General features: G+C 39.2%; 1 protein-coding gene across 9 annotated transcripts in view; it reads right to left on the bottom strand.

The window, feature by feature from the left end:
* Nucleotides 1-15,843, bottom strand: part of TEAD1 (TEA domain transcription factor 1) — a 217,219-nt gene that overhangs the window by 67,055 nt on the left and 134,321 nt on the right. For 3 of the 9 annotated variants that reach the window (XM_042858920.2, XM_065592226.1, XM_065592225.1), the window contains 3 exons: nucleotides 6,366-6,430; nucleotides 3,046-3,108; nucleotides 2,894-2,956 (listed from right to left, as the gene is read on the bottom strand). In XM_042858920.2, the coding sequence (XP_042714854.1) occupies nucleotides 2,894-2,956; nucleotides 3,046-3,108; nucleotides 6,366-6,430 (191 nt within the window). The remainder of the gene's footprint in view (nucleotides 1-2,893; nucleotides 2,957-3,045; nucleotides 3,109-6,365; nucleotides 6,431-15,843) is intronic. The other 6 variants (XM_005290798.5, XM_065592231.1, XM_065592228.1 and 3 more) reach the window with 2 other exon arrangements.

The following is a 15,843-nucleotide window of genomic DNA, read 5'->3' as shown; positions in this document are numbered from 1 at the left end:
TCTTCCACCACAAACAAATAATGTTTCCCTAAGGTAATTTTCAGCATATGTTGGGAAGCATGGGTAGTTAGATATAGAAATTTCAGTTGTTCCATAAATCAGGTAATTCCACTAATACAAATTATCTGGAGGGGTGAGGTTTCTTCTAAGGTCCAAAAGAATCGTTTCTTCCTTTTCTGAGTGAGTGGTTTCAGCTGCATGAGGAGGTAGAGCAGTAGATGTGTTCCTCACTGAAATTAGAGTACTTGTATCATCTTCTTCTTCCTCAAAATTTCAGCTCCTCCATTGTGGGGGAGGGGAGAGGAGGAAATGGCAGCTCTAATTTGTCAAGAGATGATTGTGCAGGTAGAGCAGGAGCCAGGTTATAGACACAGAAATGCCAAGTGCAACAAGATGGCAGCGAGGGGCCATCTGCTTGGGCAGAGTCTGGGCTTCGTCCCTCTCCCTCCTCCTTCCCTTCAACATGCTGGACACTCTTCTGAACAAGGAATTTGAAGAGAGGTGTCAAATTGTGTCACTTCCTCCTAAAAGCCAGTCATATAAGGACGGTATTCTGAGTACAGTATAAATACTTCCCTTGAGGCAGTTAGGTGGGGAAATAGGCAGAGTCTTGGCATTGCCCCTTCTCCTCAATGTGCTGGCAAGCATACCTGAGCCTGGATATGTTAGTAAGAGGGGGCTGGTCACAATTTGCTGCTGGTATTGGTTAATTTCTCCACCATGGAGCAAACAGAGAGTGGAGGGAACTGTGCCTTTCAGGGACACATTTCCTTCCTTTTGCTGCCCCTTTCACAGGGCTTGTTGTGAAAATTGAAATGGCCCTTTTAAAAAATTGCTTTCTCCATCCTTGCTGTGTAATTCTTCCACAGACTTGAAGTGAATGTCTTCTGTAGAGCTGCAGGGATAGTGAGACCTGAGTGTGAAGGGAATTCTTAGCACCAGAAGGGTGGCCTAATTTTCACTAGTCCATTGCTTGTTACTCAGCTGAGGTAGAGCTGCAATCCATCAATCAGCACTGATGGATCTGAGAGTGTAGGAATTAAAGAAACCATTACACAATAAACTGTTGTCCTAGCAGACTGTTCCTTCTTTACACAGCTCCTTAAAACCAACAGTCTTAGCAGGATACTTTTTTGAGCTCAATTTATGGTAAGTGCCTACAGAAAGTCAACTAGAAAAGGGGACTTTTAAGTATCACTGGAGTTTAGTTTTTTGCCTTGCTCTGTGAAAAGCTTCAGTAGGAATTGTACAGCAGGTGCAGTAATAAAGAATATTTTTGTTTTTAAAATAGTGTCTTTTCATATTTGATGGTACTTTAGGGTATGGACAAAAATATTTTTTCAAGTTTTCCAAACACTATGGCCAATTTTTTAGTTAGGTTCTTATTTAAATGCGTAAATATAGAGCTAAATTTTCTGATTTTCAAACTGCTGAGCATTCACAGCTCCTATCTATGTCAATGAGAGCTTCAGGTGCTCAGCACCTCTGAAAATCAGGCCACTTATTTAGATGCTTAGATATGGGTTTAGGTACCTAACTTTAAGCACTCAGTTTTGATAATTTTGGCCTAAATTGCTACATCTCTCTGTATTATTGCACCCTTGGTTAAAAAGCAGTATGTTTAAGTTGCCTTAGTTCTTCATCAACCCCAACTGCTTAGCCAGTGCAGCTAAAAAGCCAGCCACCACAGCCATACAAGCTTGCCTGCATGCTGCCCACTGCCCACTGAAAAACAAATGCTTCTATCAAGTAGGCCTGTTATAAAGCCAGTCTGTTATTTACATATTGCAGTTTCAAGACTGTGGTAAGCTTCCCCAGCACTCACCACTTTGTATTGTGAAATTACTTTCTGAAATATTTTGCTTTTCAGCTAGAACAAAAACATGATTTGTTCTCGTTCATAGCCCCGGGGGGGTGGGGGGGGGGAGGAGGAGGGAGGGAAGGGAGACAACCCAACAACAACTCAGCAAAAAGAAGGGGGGAGGGGGGAATAAAAGATTTACAAGTTGCTTTGCTTTTTGTAAACAAAAAAAATTAAAAAACTCTAAAACCTCCTTGCATTTCTAAGTAATGTCAGGCAACTTTAAAAACGTAACACAAGATGTCCCTTGGAAAATGTGCAAAGACCCTTATTAATCATTTCCAAGAGGTTCCTTTTAGTTTTAGGTAGACCTTTCATGGAAAAATGGGGACATGTACAATTCCATCAAGTTAGATTAAACAAACATATTAATATTCCCCCAACATGATGCTGATTGAGAATCTCCAAAGATTAACTAAGATAAATGTAAATATTTTACTTTGAAAGGAATATATCTTCGGGGAATCATGTACAGTAGTTAATTTAAAGTTATATTAGACTGTACTGTGGAAATTTCAGCCTGCAGTTTCTAAAGCAATCTTAATAACTATATTGTCTGGCTCTTAGAGTAAATAATCTATTTTTAAGTATTCTTGAAAGCATTTCAAAAGCACAGATTAAAAGCATTTTGGAACAGAAAAGAAGCATCACAATCCCAATTATCGCTGTGGAAATGTTCTTTGTGTGCAAGTGTACAAAAAAAATAAAAATAAAAACAAAAACCCCTCCTTTTATTTAAATACACTAACAATCTAGCACTAAACTGTTAAAAAACTAATGGGTTAAAAACAATCATGTTTATGTGCTGAGTGGTTACAAAGAGTAGCTCACTTTGTATCTGGAGAGTGTTAAAATTTTTAATATGGATGCTAGTGCAGAAATCAGAGATTAAACACAAAGAAATGTAAACAGCTACCACATGCAAGAAAACTAGGTTACAAGAATCACAGCACCAGGCATTCACCAATCACCATGGAAAACAGGAAATGAAATGCATAGCAACCACAAGCCCAAAAGCAGAAAAGCGCATACCTTCAGCTTGGAATGAAAATCACGAGATTTCCTTCTGGCAAGAACCTGAATGTGACTAGACACCTGCAGGGTAGGGGAAGGGAGGAAAACAAAGGAAAAGCCTGTAACCATGGAGATGAAAAGCCCCCTACAACTGGGCAAGCCAAACGTACCTTAATGGCGGCTTGAATTTCTCGAACTTTCTTTCTTGCTAAGACCTGTATGTGACTAGACACCTACATTGTTCAGATTTATAAAAAAAAAAGAGAGAAGAAAAGAAAAAAGAAAAGAAAAACAAAAACAAAAAGGAAATCAAATTTAAAATATCTTTTTAAATTACTTTTTTTTGTGGAAAGAAGAACAGGAGGACTTGTGGCACCTTAGAGACTAACAAATTTATTAGAGCATAAGCTTTCGTGGACTACAGGGGAAGTTATTTGCATCTTCAGTAAGCTCTGCTGTTAAAGATACCACATTCCCAGCCAGATGCCTAGCTCTTAGCACCAAGGCTTAATAACACAGGCCATCACTGCAGTGACGTGACTAAGGAGAAAAAGTTTAATCTATCAAGTTATACAGTCTTTTACAGGAGAGAACCAATGACACTGTTCAGAATTAGGTGTGGACCACTTGCTCTTTTGTTACAAATCCTACGACCCCTATAGACAGCCAAAGAGTCTTTACTCATGCAAAGAATCAAATGGACTTCTTGCATGAATAAGGACTATCCATATTCGTAGGGTTTGCAGAATCAGGCCATTGTAGCATTCAGCATTGAACAAGAGACTTTATTTGACACAGCATCAAGAAATATTAACAATAATTTATCGTGTTCTATGACTTCAAGTGATTACACCAAGGCTGTGTTTTGAGCTACATTTGTTAACAACTGATAAAATATTGATACACTATAGGTATTAAAGAAACATGAAATAATGCTGCATTTCTTTCTAATATGAATATCGGTCATGCTTCTACCACGTTGATAATAACTGCAGGCAACTCCTTTGAAGTCAATTTATACCAGGTCTGAATGTGGCCCACTGTCTTTACATGCACTACGTCAGTGAAAAATATGTGCAAGCATGAGACCCAGTCCCACACTGGATCAATTGTACTGGAAGTTTTGCCTGACTGATGAGGGAGGGATTGGGGGCCATGTTTTGCAGTCATATTTTCTCAAGTATGTGTTAAAATCTGTTGTGATGATGGGTTAAATCATAAGAACGGCCGGGCTGAGTCAGGCTAATGATCCATCCCGCTCGGTATCCTGTCTTCCAACAGTGGCCAGTGCCAGATGCTTCAGTGGGAACGAACAGCACAGGGCAATTACCGAGTGATCCATCCCCTGTAATCCAGTCCCAGTTTCTGGCAGTCAGAAGTGTAGGGACACCGGAGGATGGGGCTGACTATCTTGGCTAATAGCCATTGCTGCACCTATCCTCCGTGAACTTATCTAGTTATTTTTTTAACCCTGTTATACTTTTAAATCCTGCCTCGCTGCTGAGCAACCAATCTAAACAGAAGCTGAGGGCATTTAGAACCTCCAGGAGTTGCTCAGCCCCCTGCAGGGCCCAATATGATTTTCTCTAAACTGCAACCATAACAAAAATTGCTAGAGAAACTTCTCTACCACCATATTGTTTATATTACAGTGGCACCTAGAGACCTGAACTAAGATCAGGGCCCCAATGTGCTGGATGCTGTACATACACATAGTAAGAGACAGCTCCTACCCTTGAACAGGTTTGACGCTAAACAGACCTGATAGATAAAAGGAGGGGGAAAGGAAATATTACTATCATCACTTAGAAAAATCCTTTTGTTGTGGTACCTTAAAGCAACTCATGTTTGTTAGGGAAAAAAAACGTATTGTAATATGTAAACAAATTCTGATCCCTGAGGGCCAACTTTACGAGGCTTCTTAATGAAGCAACCCAGGAATGAGAGTCTGTAGTTATTCAGACTAGTAAGCAAGTTGATAATTCAACAGACATACATAATTGTCACAATGGTAATTTTTGTTTTCAGTTTCGCAGGATAATGGTGTTGAAGGTTACATGGTACGTACAATTCTGCAATTTCTAGTTTTAATTTTAATTTGTAGATTCTCAAAAGTAGTGAGACTCAAACTGTGTCAAAATACTCATGATGTATTCATGATGTATTTTATTTATATACAGGGGACGGGGGGGTCAGAACTTCTGGTGTGTAAATCAACATATCTCTATTGATTTAAATGGAGCTAGGCTAATTTACCCTGGCTGAGATTTGGTCATGTGCTTGAAGCCAATGAGTTGTAATGTGCTCTTAGCCGCACCTGTGCAACCCCAAGTTCATGGGGGTTGCCCAGGTATAACAGAAGAGAACTTGGAGCTTTAGTCCTTTGCTATGGATTTCTTTGTTAATGTGTTATTTGTTCCGTCTCTATGAATTGCAGTTTCTCTCCTTCCTCATGGCTTTTTTTCATCCCTTGTACTTTATATTGCTTCCTAATTGACAAAGAACATCACCCGGGGGAAAATGTCACCCAATTCAACATGCTTTAAATACGAGCATTGGCAGCAGGCCATCTTCATTTGTGCTGACTCAGCATTATTTTTCACCACAGTACAAAACAAGCATTGCATGCTTGAATAAAAGCCTCTCCCCCGTCTCCCCATTCCCCCATAACACACACTGATAAGGAGACCTGGAAGCTTGTGCTCAAAGTTAAAGAAGGAAAGGGACAGTGTAATTTGCAAACTTTTCACACTAGTGAACCAGTTTAGTAACTTCAACACAAGCTACACAAAGGTTATGTGTGCATTTGTGAGATGGCTAATCACTGTGAATATAACAATTAAAGGATCTAGTCATATGTGATAACTTAATTGATATGTGATAATCTTCTGAAAAAGATTAAAGGCTGGTAGAGGTTTATGCTGACTTACTTATGAACAAAATCTTTTTGTGGTTACAGAACAACAGCACCCATAGCTCTTATGGGAACAACTCTATTTCACCCTATAGCAACCACTGACCATGAATAGAGAGCATGAGTAGAACGAGTCCTCTGAATACTCATTATTTATTATTTTTCATATCCACAGCTAGTAACTTTCTTGTTTAGGTGAAGTGGCCAGACATTTAATTGTTCCATTATTCACCATATGAAAACAATTGTTAAATTCTATATTTTCTTTATATGCAAATGATGCATTAATTAATAATAATGATGACGCAATAATTAATATGTCTTATGTTAGTTTGACTTATGAAATGCTCTTTTCACTATGAGATAATAGAGAGATTAATATGGAATGTGCCCAATAAATGGTCACTGAAATGATGAACAGATCAAACAATGGATTTTTAAAAAGCACATACTTAATCATAACAGTGAAATCAATGCATTATCTCAACAGAGCTGAATCACTGACAGCCACTGCAGCCAAAAATGCCACGTTTTGTTATTCGCTGACATGCACACTTTCCAATTGGGTTGTTTTACCTGTTTCCTGGTCCGTGTCTTCCCTGTTCTAAGTTTGATGTATCTGGCTATCAATTCATTCCTACCTGAAATGAAGAAGAATTTACAATGAGGGCCAAACAGCCACAATTCTGTAAATGGTGCTATCAAATTGCATGATTTAAAAATATAAGATCTACAAATGTGAGGATAGTCTGATTTTTATATAATCTGATTTTCATTTATAGAAGTGGTATTCATCAATATTTTTATCAATAAAAGAAGCTATGATCCTGATTCAGCAAGGTACTTAGGCATATACTTAACTTTAAGCAAACAAGTTCTTGCATTGACCTGCTTAAATAAATTGCTTAATTGAGGACTGTAAGCACACTTACTTATTATTTTAAAACTCTAGTTCGGTTTGAAACATACTCTTTGAACACAGGATTTCAAAGTCTAAAGTTGGTCTGCTTTCTCAGCCAGAGAGCATGGTGTTTAATGCAACTAAAATTTTCTTTAAAAATCTCCCTCCTAAACATTACTGGCATCAAGGTTCATGAAGTTTCTATGATGTCCTATTCATTTTCACTTTATATTATATAATCTCTACATGATCTGTATTATTCTCACCATGTTGAACAAATGTTATGTTAATTTAGAGTCGTGTTTGTGTTAAACACAAGGTAAAGTAAGCAAGGTACCAGTGAGAATGAGAGGACTTAAGTTAAGAGGTTATTTTAATTGCAGGTTGAAGACTAAGATATTAGAGACCTTAAATCTCACCACCCACTGGGTTACACTGAAGTTAACTAGCAGGGTGTCTGACTAGAAGGTGCAGTTAGGTGTTATATCCATATCTGACAGGTATCCAAATTTGTATTGGCTTGCTGTTGTGGGGACATTTTTAAATAAGGAACCTACATTGGAAGGGGCACCTGTTAAATGGAGCATTTAACCAGGGCCACATACAAGTTTTTTGGGCCAGGGCAAAATCTAAAACTAAATCACCCAATCCAAAAAATTATCAGTACAAAAACACTGAGGGAAAGCTGGGGCAGAGGGGGCATGTTGGAAAGAGAGCCTGCACCACACTCAGCTACTGGCCTGTGGGGCTGGGCCTGGCTCCACATGGGTGTTGCAATCTGGTACATGGGATCACAGCGTCACTCATGATGGGGGGTGGGCAGCCAGGCCAAACTTGAGTGAGTGATGTTGTGACTTGGTGCACGGGGTTCCCGTTGAGCCAAATTCAAATGGTGCTGTGACCCGGTGCCCTAGGTCACAAGCCCACTTACTCAAATTCCATGGGCTTGGGGGCCCTCTCAAAACAGTGAGTCCAGGGGAAACTGCTCCTTTTGCCTACCCTCTCTGGGAGGTCCTACACAAAATACAATTATTTTAACTAGGCTTCCTCCCTACCCCCGCCACCTTCCACTCTAAATCTAATTTTACATCTTTTCTGGAAAGTGTCACCTCCAGCAGTGGAACACTCCGTCCCTTTTGTAGTTTATTCATATTCTGTGTGCATAGATAGATGAATGTGAAAAGTGGATCTGCACTCCCTTTGCTCCTCCTTCAGTTTGGGCCTGGACCACATGTCCGAGCTATCTGGAATAAGTAATTACGGTGGTGATGCAAAGTTAGTGAGTACATTACAGGGCATTTAAGGCCAAACTTCACAAACCAAATTTTGCATTTGCAAACAGTTACACATTAGCCTAAATCTGCATACACAAAATCAGCAAACTGAGCTGTTAGCTGTCTAATTAGATGCAAAACCTCATCATTAGGCAGGTTGAAAACAGATCCCTGACAGCAATTCTGCAATGCACTATGTCAGAATGGTACATCCTATTTTCAGGGAACAATAGCCCTGTCCTTATGTTCACAGGATGGAAAAAGTGTGTGTCTTGACTATGTGGTTCTTATATTATCCTGAGTAATTCTCAAGTATTCTTTGGTGTTAGCCAAAATATAAATTAAAAATTAATTAAATATTATTAAATTAAAAAATCTGGAAGGAGATTTTAAATGTTACACCATCAAAATCAAGAGTAGCAGCACTTACACGATACAACAAAATGGACAGTCCTTGTCAATCTAGCAGTCTTCACACATCTTATTTTACTGAACAAGTTAGCAAAAGAGTAAAAGTCCTGCTAATAGTTGTGTCATTCAGAGCCCAAAACATCTTCTCTATGTCGCGCTCCCTATGTAGGAGATATGGACAGCTTTTTTTTTTTTAACAGCTACATTATTTTTATTTGAACATTATATAATAATATCCAGAGCCTGGAGCTGACTGCAGCGTGCTTTCTGCAGCCCAGAGCCCCACCTTCCAACATGGAGGATGATATTTGGTTTCTGTAGCAGCATCCCATGGCCTTAGACAACAACACCAGTTACTCCAAAGAACAGAGTTAATTGCACAACTGTTCCATGATTGTGAGCCAGGGAAGGAAAATGGGCCACTATGGTCTAGTTTTGCTCTGAAGCCACAATTCATGGAGAAAACAGCACTAACGTGGTAAAACAGGGAAAAGATCATCCAGAAGTAAAAGGTGGGTGAGTGGTCAAGAGACTGAGGCCTGAGCAATGGGAAAGAGCATGGAAAACACAAATAAAACAATGGTTCCAATATACTGCAGATGCACCAGGTCAGCAGCTTCAAGCAACCTTCCCACAATGGTTTTGTACCCTTACACATCCGCATTGTCGCTTTAAAATGTATTAGGGTAATACAGTGAGTGAAAAACTGCTAAGAAATGAAAAGAGAACAAGGAGGGTGAAGGATTGATTATCACTGCCTTTAATTAGCGAACATGAACAGTGCAAAGGATCTGGAACCTGGCAAACGTCAGGGAGCAGTGTATGGTTTATCTGTTTGGCAGATAACAGAGCTGATGTGTTCCTCAGTGTGGCAAGCTGTGAGGAAATTTTACTTGATTTAAGTGCACCTTTTGCTTAAACTAGGAGAGGTGCCCTGCTGTGGAAGCAATGGGAGCCACTTATACATCTTTCAATAAACACATGAATAAAATACTCAGGCCCAGTTCTTCAATGCAACAAGGTATAAAAAGTTGCCCTAGAGGGGCAGCTGGTGATTCCCATCATGTAAGAAAATCCTTAGTGTAAAGGCAGCATCACCAGCTCTATAGCCCCACATTTTGCATTCATGACAGGCTTGGTGTGGGGGTAGAGTGCACTCATCAATCCTTAGCCAATGAAGTAGTCCTCATGAGATCATGGCAGCTGGCCTAAGGGCTTGTCTTCACTACCCGCCTGGATTGGCGGGTAGAAATCGATCTCTTGGGGATCGAATTAGCGCATCTCGTCGGGACGCGACAATCAATCCCCGAATCAACATGCGTACTCCATCAGCCCAGGTAGGAGAAGCGCCGTCGACGGGGGAGCTGCGGCGGTCCATTTGCCGCCGTCCTCACAGCGGGCTAAGTCAGATCAGATACATCAAATTCAGCTACGCTATTCGCGTAGCTGAATTTGCATATCTTAAATCGATCCCCCCGCCCTCCCCCCCAGTGTAGACCTAGCCTAAGTCACACTTGAGGAAAGAGCTGTTAAACAACTTCAGAATATATATTTGTACCACTGTGTGTAAATATATTTAAAACGTGGCCCTTTTCTGATACTCTGGAAGATTATTTATCTAGAGTAAGTTTTTATACTACTAAGATTAGGCATTGCCTTGAAAATGGACTTTAGAATGAAAATGGTGCTGGTATCTAGGGGTTGAAAATTTTACCCAACACATACCAGCTCAAGAACTAAATCTATTCATCTGGCCTAAATTCACCAGCATCTCAAGTCATTCCCCCATTCTAAACTATCACCACAGGCAACATTTTTGTCCTTGGTCAGAGTCAGGGTAAAAGGGAACAGAAAGATGGCTTAGATTAGAGCCACTGAGCATGAACTGAGCGGAGCTGATTGAGCCCAAGCTGCCACCTGCCCTGAGGAAAATTTCACTAATCAATAAGCATGAACAATAACACTTCTTAATACACACAAATTATACATTCATTGCGGTATCTAGAATCACAACCCCTCAATATTATCCAAATTGTTGAAGCTGAGATGCAGTAATTCACCTGAAAGAAATTTTAGCCATTTCTATTATTTCATTTAAAACACTGTTATGAGCTGTAAATAATTCTCCTCTGTTCTAATACTGCTACACCCAAGTATTAAAAAATAAGATTTTTTTTCAAAAATTGTCATGATTTTTAAGTCAAAGTTGGTTTGAGCGTTTAGTGGTCATGTTTTCAAGCTTTTCTCCTCAACCATGAGGGCTAGAAACTTTTCTTTGTAAATGGAATTTGTGATGGTCATATAATCACCTGACAGGAGCTGAAGCTTTTAAAAAACCCACCAAATATTGCAAGGCTAATACTCAAACATTGCCCCTAATCTGACTCCCATCTGCACACAAATAGCTTGAGTTAAATGGTGCTTAAAACTCAAGCGAGCTGGCCCCAGGATGAGCTGGCCCCATCCTGGGGCATGAGTGACTCGAGTGCTGCTTCGCAGTTTGGTTGTTCTCTCTCATGTTAGGATAGCTTGATTCTTGAATGAGTGCCAGTACTTGAATGTAGTAATTTGAGCTAACAGATGTAGTGAGACAAGCCCTAAAGGACAGAGCATACAAGATAACCAAGACCTTACAAATCTTCTAATGGCCATAGTTTTCCTTCAGGGGAGAAATGAGCCCCAAGTCTAATCAGGGAAGAAGGTACTTCTGCCTTAGAAGTCTCAATAACATCCCAATATCAGTCTAGCCAGTGTTATCTGAGAAGCCTTAACTAACTAAGCCTTTCTTAGACTCCACCTGTAAAATAAACATTGCCTAACACATGAAAGGAACTAAAACTCTCCAAATAAAAGTTTAGGGCCTTTGTGTTATCTGCCAAGCAACACATTCTCTCTTTTTTTCCAAAATCAGACTGGGTCAGAAACTGACCAAACAAAGAAAGCTCCTCTCTTGACTGACATGGAAATGGAGGGAATTTTAAGGAAGCAAAGGCAGGACAGGATATTCCTAAAACTCACCCTGTCTTTGTGAAGTAGCAAGAGGCTGAACAAAATGGGACTCAAGGAACCACCTACACCAGATATTAGAAATCCTAGGCGTTGCAAAGTGTCCCTGATTAGATATGTATGTGCTTCTCCAAGAAGAGTACATTTGTGGTAATGTTTTCTCCACCCTTCTCCTAACGGTGAAAAATAATATATATGGACATTGCCAAGTGGAAAAGAAACCTCACGCTCATGAACTGGAAATGTTCTATTCCTTCTTGTCTTTTATTATGAGAATCAATCTCCTCCTTGGAATTTTTTGGTTCAGGTATCAGACAGTCTTGGGAAGGTGCCCAGTGAGATAAGGCACATCTCCAGAGCAGAGGAATCTTACTGAGTCTATTCCAAGGGATATGGAGAACTGGAGGAAAAGCCTCCCTTCCTCAGAAAGGACCAAGACCATGGGGGATTAAATTTCATTTTTTTTTTAAAGAATGTTTGATGTGGGTTTGTTTAAAAAAGAAAATCCAAGTTTGTAGACTTCTTCCACACCCACCTGTAAAATAAGCTCTATTTAAAAAAAAAAATTACAAATTGTCCCTTGGTTGATACAGTGGAAGATACATTTTAAAACTAGAGCAATATTTTGTACTCATTCTAGAAACTACTGGAAGACAGTAGCATATCAAACTTTTCTCCCTGCAGAGTTAGGAAGACATCAGTGCATTAGTTATATTTGGAACAAATTTGAAATATTTCTTTCACAGCCATGAGGGTTAGTGACTTTTTTTTATTTAAATGAAAGATTAAATTACATGGAAGTTGACAGCATTCACTCTGAAGAGATTCCTATTCTCCATGGGAAAGCAGAATTTTCAAATCCTTCTGATATAAGCATGCTATACAATGCAAAGAAAACTCGTAATAATTGTGGCACTAGCAGACACTATTATTATGCAGCATATATTTACACACACAAATATACCACATGAATGGAGCAACATTCTGTTTTCAAAATATTTTTATCTTCAAATAGCTGTGAAAAGAGTATTTTCCATAATTCACACTTCACAGTTCAGCTGAAACTCACACACCCACACTGAAACTATGGACATTCAGCTGCACATCCGCAGCTGGGGTAAATTGCCACAGAGCTATGACAATTTGTACCAGCGGTGGATCTGCCCCATAATCTAGCAGGCCAGGTTTCATTCCATTCTCTAGGCATGATCTACCATTCCAGTATTATGCCGAAATCAGTCGAGTTACACCGGCACAGAACTGGAAGCAACACAGGGATGAACTGTGCCCTCTAGCTTTATAGCTGCAGGGCAGTGTAGAGTTTTGCAATCCCTTTATTTGGAAAGTTAATGACACAAATTAAAGCATTGCACCCAAAGCCCATGATAATAGCTGGCTTCAAAATGTGTGTGCTAATAATAAATAATATATTAAGTACAGAAAATTAAACCATTTAATAACCTGAAAATGGGTAGGGAATGAAAAAAAGTTCTCATATTCAGTAGCAAAATACAAGTAATTAGAATGAAAAAATAAGCAAACTTGAGATTCCTCTTTTTATGTGACTATATATTGTTATTTTCCCCAAATAACAAATGGTATTTCAGATACATGCATGGGTAGTGCTCTGTGTTTAAGACCTCATTACAAACATTTATCTACAAAGATTTCATACCCAGAACAGTATTCTCACCATGGCCAAGATTTTCAGTAGTATCTAGTGATTTTGGGGTACCTGGATTTTTGACTGCCCAACCAGAAACCCCTAAGGAGGCCTGAGCACCCAGCCTTAGACCAAATCTTGTTGTCAATGGGAATTTTCCTTGACTGAGGACGGAATGCCAAATCCTTATGCTAGATCTCTTACAAACTTAACTTGGACAGTTCGTGTAAATAAAGGAAGCAGGATTTGGCCTCTTTGTTTTGTTGTGCAGGGGGGGCCTACTCCAGATACCATTGAAGTTAATGAGAGTTTTTTCACTGACTCCGGCGGGAGGTGGATTGGGCTCTATTTGCTGTTTTGCTCGACAAGAACTGGATTCTGAGTACACCTCATTGATGGCAGTGGGAGTTGCGGGTGCTCAGCACCTCATATGAGTAGTCAGCACTTTGCAGGATTGAGTCCTGAACTTTTCCACTCCATTTTGCAAGCATCAAATGAAGCTCTTGGAGCATTTGCCCAAAAGTGTATGTGGTGTTTTCTAAAGACACTGTAAAGCTAAATTAACTAACAAAAAGTGTCTTGTAGATAAAAGAGTGCTAAAAGTCAACAACTGGTTAAACAGTTTAAACGCGTAAGCAAGACATCCTCTATTTAAACGTTATGGGCAAATCTATTTTAAGCTTTTAAAAATATGAAGGGCAGGTGTTTAAGTCATCCACATACTGAGTTTTAAGAAGGCTTAGGGTAGGGGGTTGGGCTCTGCTTCCTATGCAGGCAGCATTTTGTTCAGACAAGCTTACTGCAGAAGGTCATGTGACATAGGCCAAATAAACAGCATCTGGGGATTTTCAATTACAGACCTTCACCCAGCATGCCTGCACTGTAATCTCTACCAGATGAGGCTCAGGCCTCACTATTTTCAATAATTCACACACTGTGTACACATAACATGACAATAAGGGCATTCATGCAACCGCCTGATTCGCACATCAAAGCTCCCAAATGGCCAGCTGTAAGCATGCTTACTGCTGAATAATTCATTCTTTTCACAGGCTTGAAAAAACGCTCAGCAGGAGTTGGCAAGCTTGTGTTCTTTCCTGTGTGGTATGCTAAACTCAAATTTTGAAAGAGGTACAGGCCCACTAAAAAGAGTCAGAGATCCAACCATTTGAATATACATTTGTGAGCATTCAGATGGTCGCTTTAAAAAAGCAATCAACTAAACAAGCTAAATTTCCAAGTGGAGGAGAGGGAGATAAGATGAAAAAGCCGACACATTTCTAGGGCAGGTGTTTATTAAAAATAAAACAGCTCTTCTAATGTAAGATTTCTGTATTGCATAAATTATACGAACATGAATATCTCATACTCATCAGATGCTTAACAGTTTACAAATTCAACTAAGTTAACATTTCCATATATCTAGCATCATTTTTTCTACTGTATCACAATATAGGTTTTATTTCACTCGTATATAAAATACGAAAAATGCAAAAAAACAGAAGCCAACCTTGAAAGTCCTGAGTAGGGTTCTTATACAACTGGACATAAATAAATCCTTTCTCTGTTTCAATTTTTAACAGCTTATTTGGAATTTTGCAGCTATATATTTCTAAGCATTCAGCTCACTATGTCTTTTGATAATATTGACAAAATACTGCACAAAATTTTGCAGATTCTAATTACTTTTTGCTGCTATTTTTATATATACTAAAGCACTATTTCGCAAAGAAATAGCCTGCTCCATAATATCAAGTTTTCTTATCTGTCAATCAACTCCAGAACCAGCAGGATCAGCTAGTCATGACCTCCCCTCATAGCAAACACATGCTGCTTACCAGCTGTGGACTGTGTATTTTTACACCCTTTTCTCTATCATTCAGAATGGTTTCCTCTTAATCACAATAATCCCAAAAGTGCTAAAACATATCAATCGTCCTTTAAGCCCTGCCTACAAAAGGCCAGCCGTCCTGCCTTTATGGGCTTGTCCAACAGCAGCTGATACTTCATTCAACTACAAATCCAATTTAGCAGTTACAAGAGGTTTAGCATCACTGGAAAAATATTGGTGTTGATCCTGTTCTCTTAAGTCAGCAAATATTCCTCTGCCATATTGTTTTGCTTTTTCTGTCATATTTGCATTTCAGATGAATTTCCCTAAGTGACTCCAACAGAATTTAACCTCTGAGCTGACAATATTTACAGCCAATCAAATAGAGATTTTTCAAAATCATTTACAACAGTTACAGAAATATAAAGCTATTAATATTCTAAGTGTTACCAAGTTGTAACCTAATTATTCACTCAGAACCATAAATCACATTTCACATAGATTAACTGTACAAAAAATTATTTTGCTATATTCCTGCGGTGAAGTTGCTAGTGATCTTTCACGTTTACATGGAAGATAATTTGAATTTCCAAATTATCTGATTAATACAATCATTTAAATTCCCTGCTTTTGTTTGTTATTTAAAGAGCACCATAAATACAGTGCTTCACAAAACAAAGAAGGAGTCCCTGTCTAGGGAGTTTATAATTAAAGGGCCAGATTCTGAAAAGCCATTCTGCAAATCAATGGGATCACATGCCTAGGGCTAGATTAGCACTTCACAATGTGAGTTGGGGCAGAGCATAGTTGTGCTGCCCTAGGAACAGAATAGGGGCCTGCTTCCCCCTGATTCCACAGGGAAAGTAATCTGTACCATACCTATACCTGGCAGAGAATATTCCTTCCTCTGTGCTCACTCATCATTGTAAGGCTGAAACCAACATTCTGTCCATGCCCCTACCTATGTC

Source organism: Chrysemys picta, chromosome 4, assembly GCF_011386835.1.
Source record: "Chrysemys picta bellii isolate R12L10 chromosome 4, ASM1138683v2, whole genome shotgun sequence".
In the NCBI taxonomy this organism is placed as follows: domain Eukaryota; kingdom Metazoa; phylum Chordata; order Testudines; family Emydidae; genus Chrysemys; species Chrysemys picta.
Note: the sequence above shows the minus strand (reverse complement) of the source record. Positions and strands in the feature narration are given on the sequence as shown.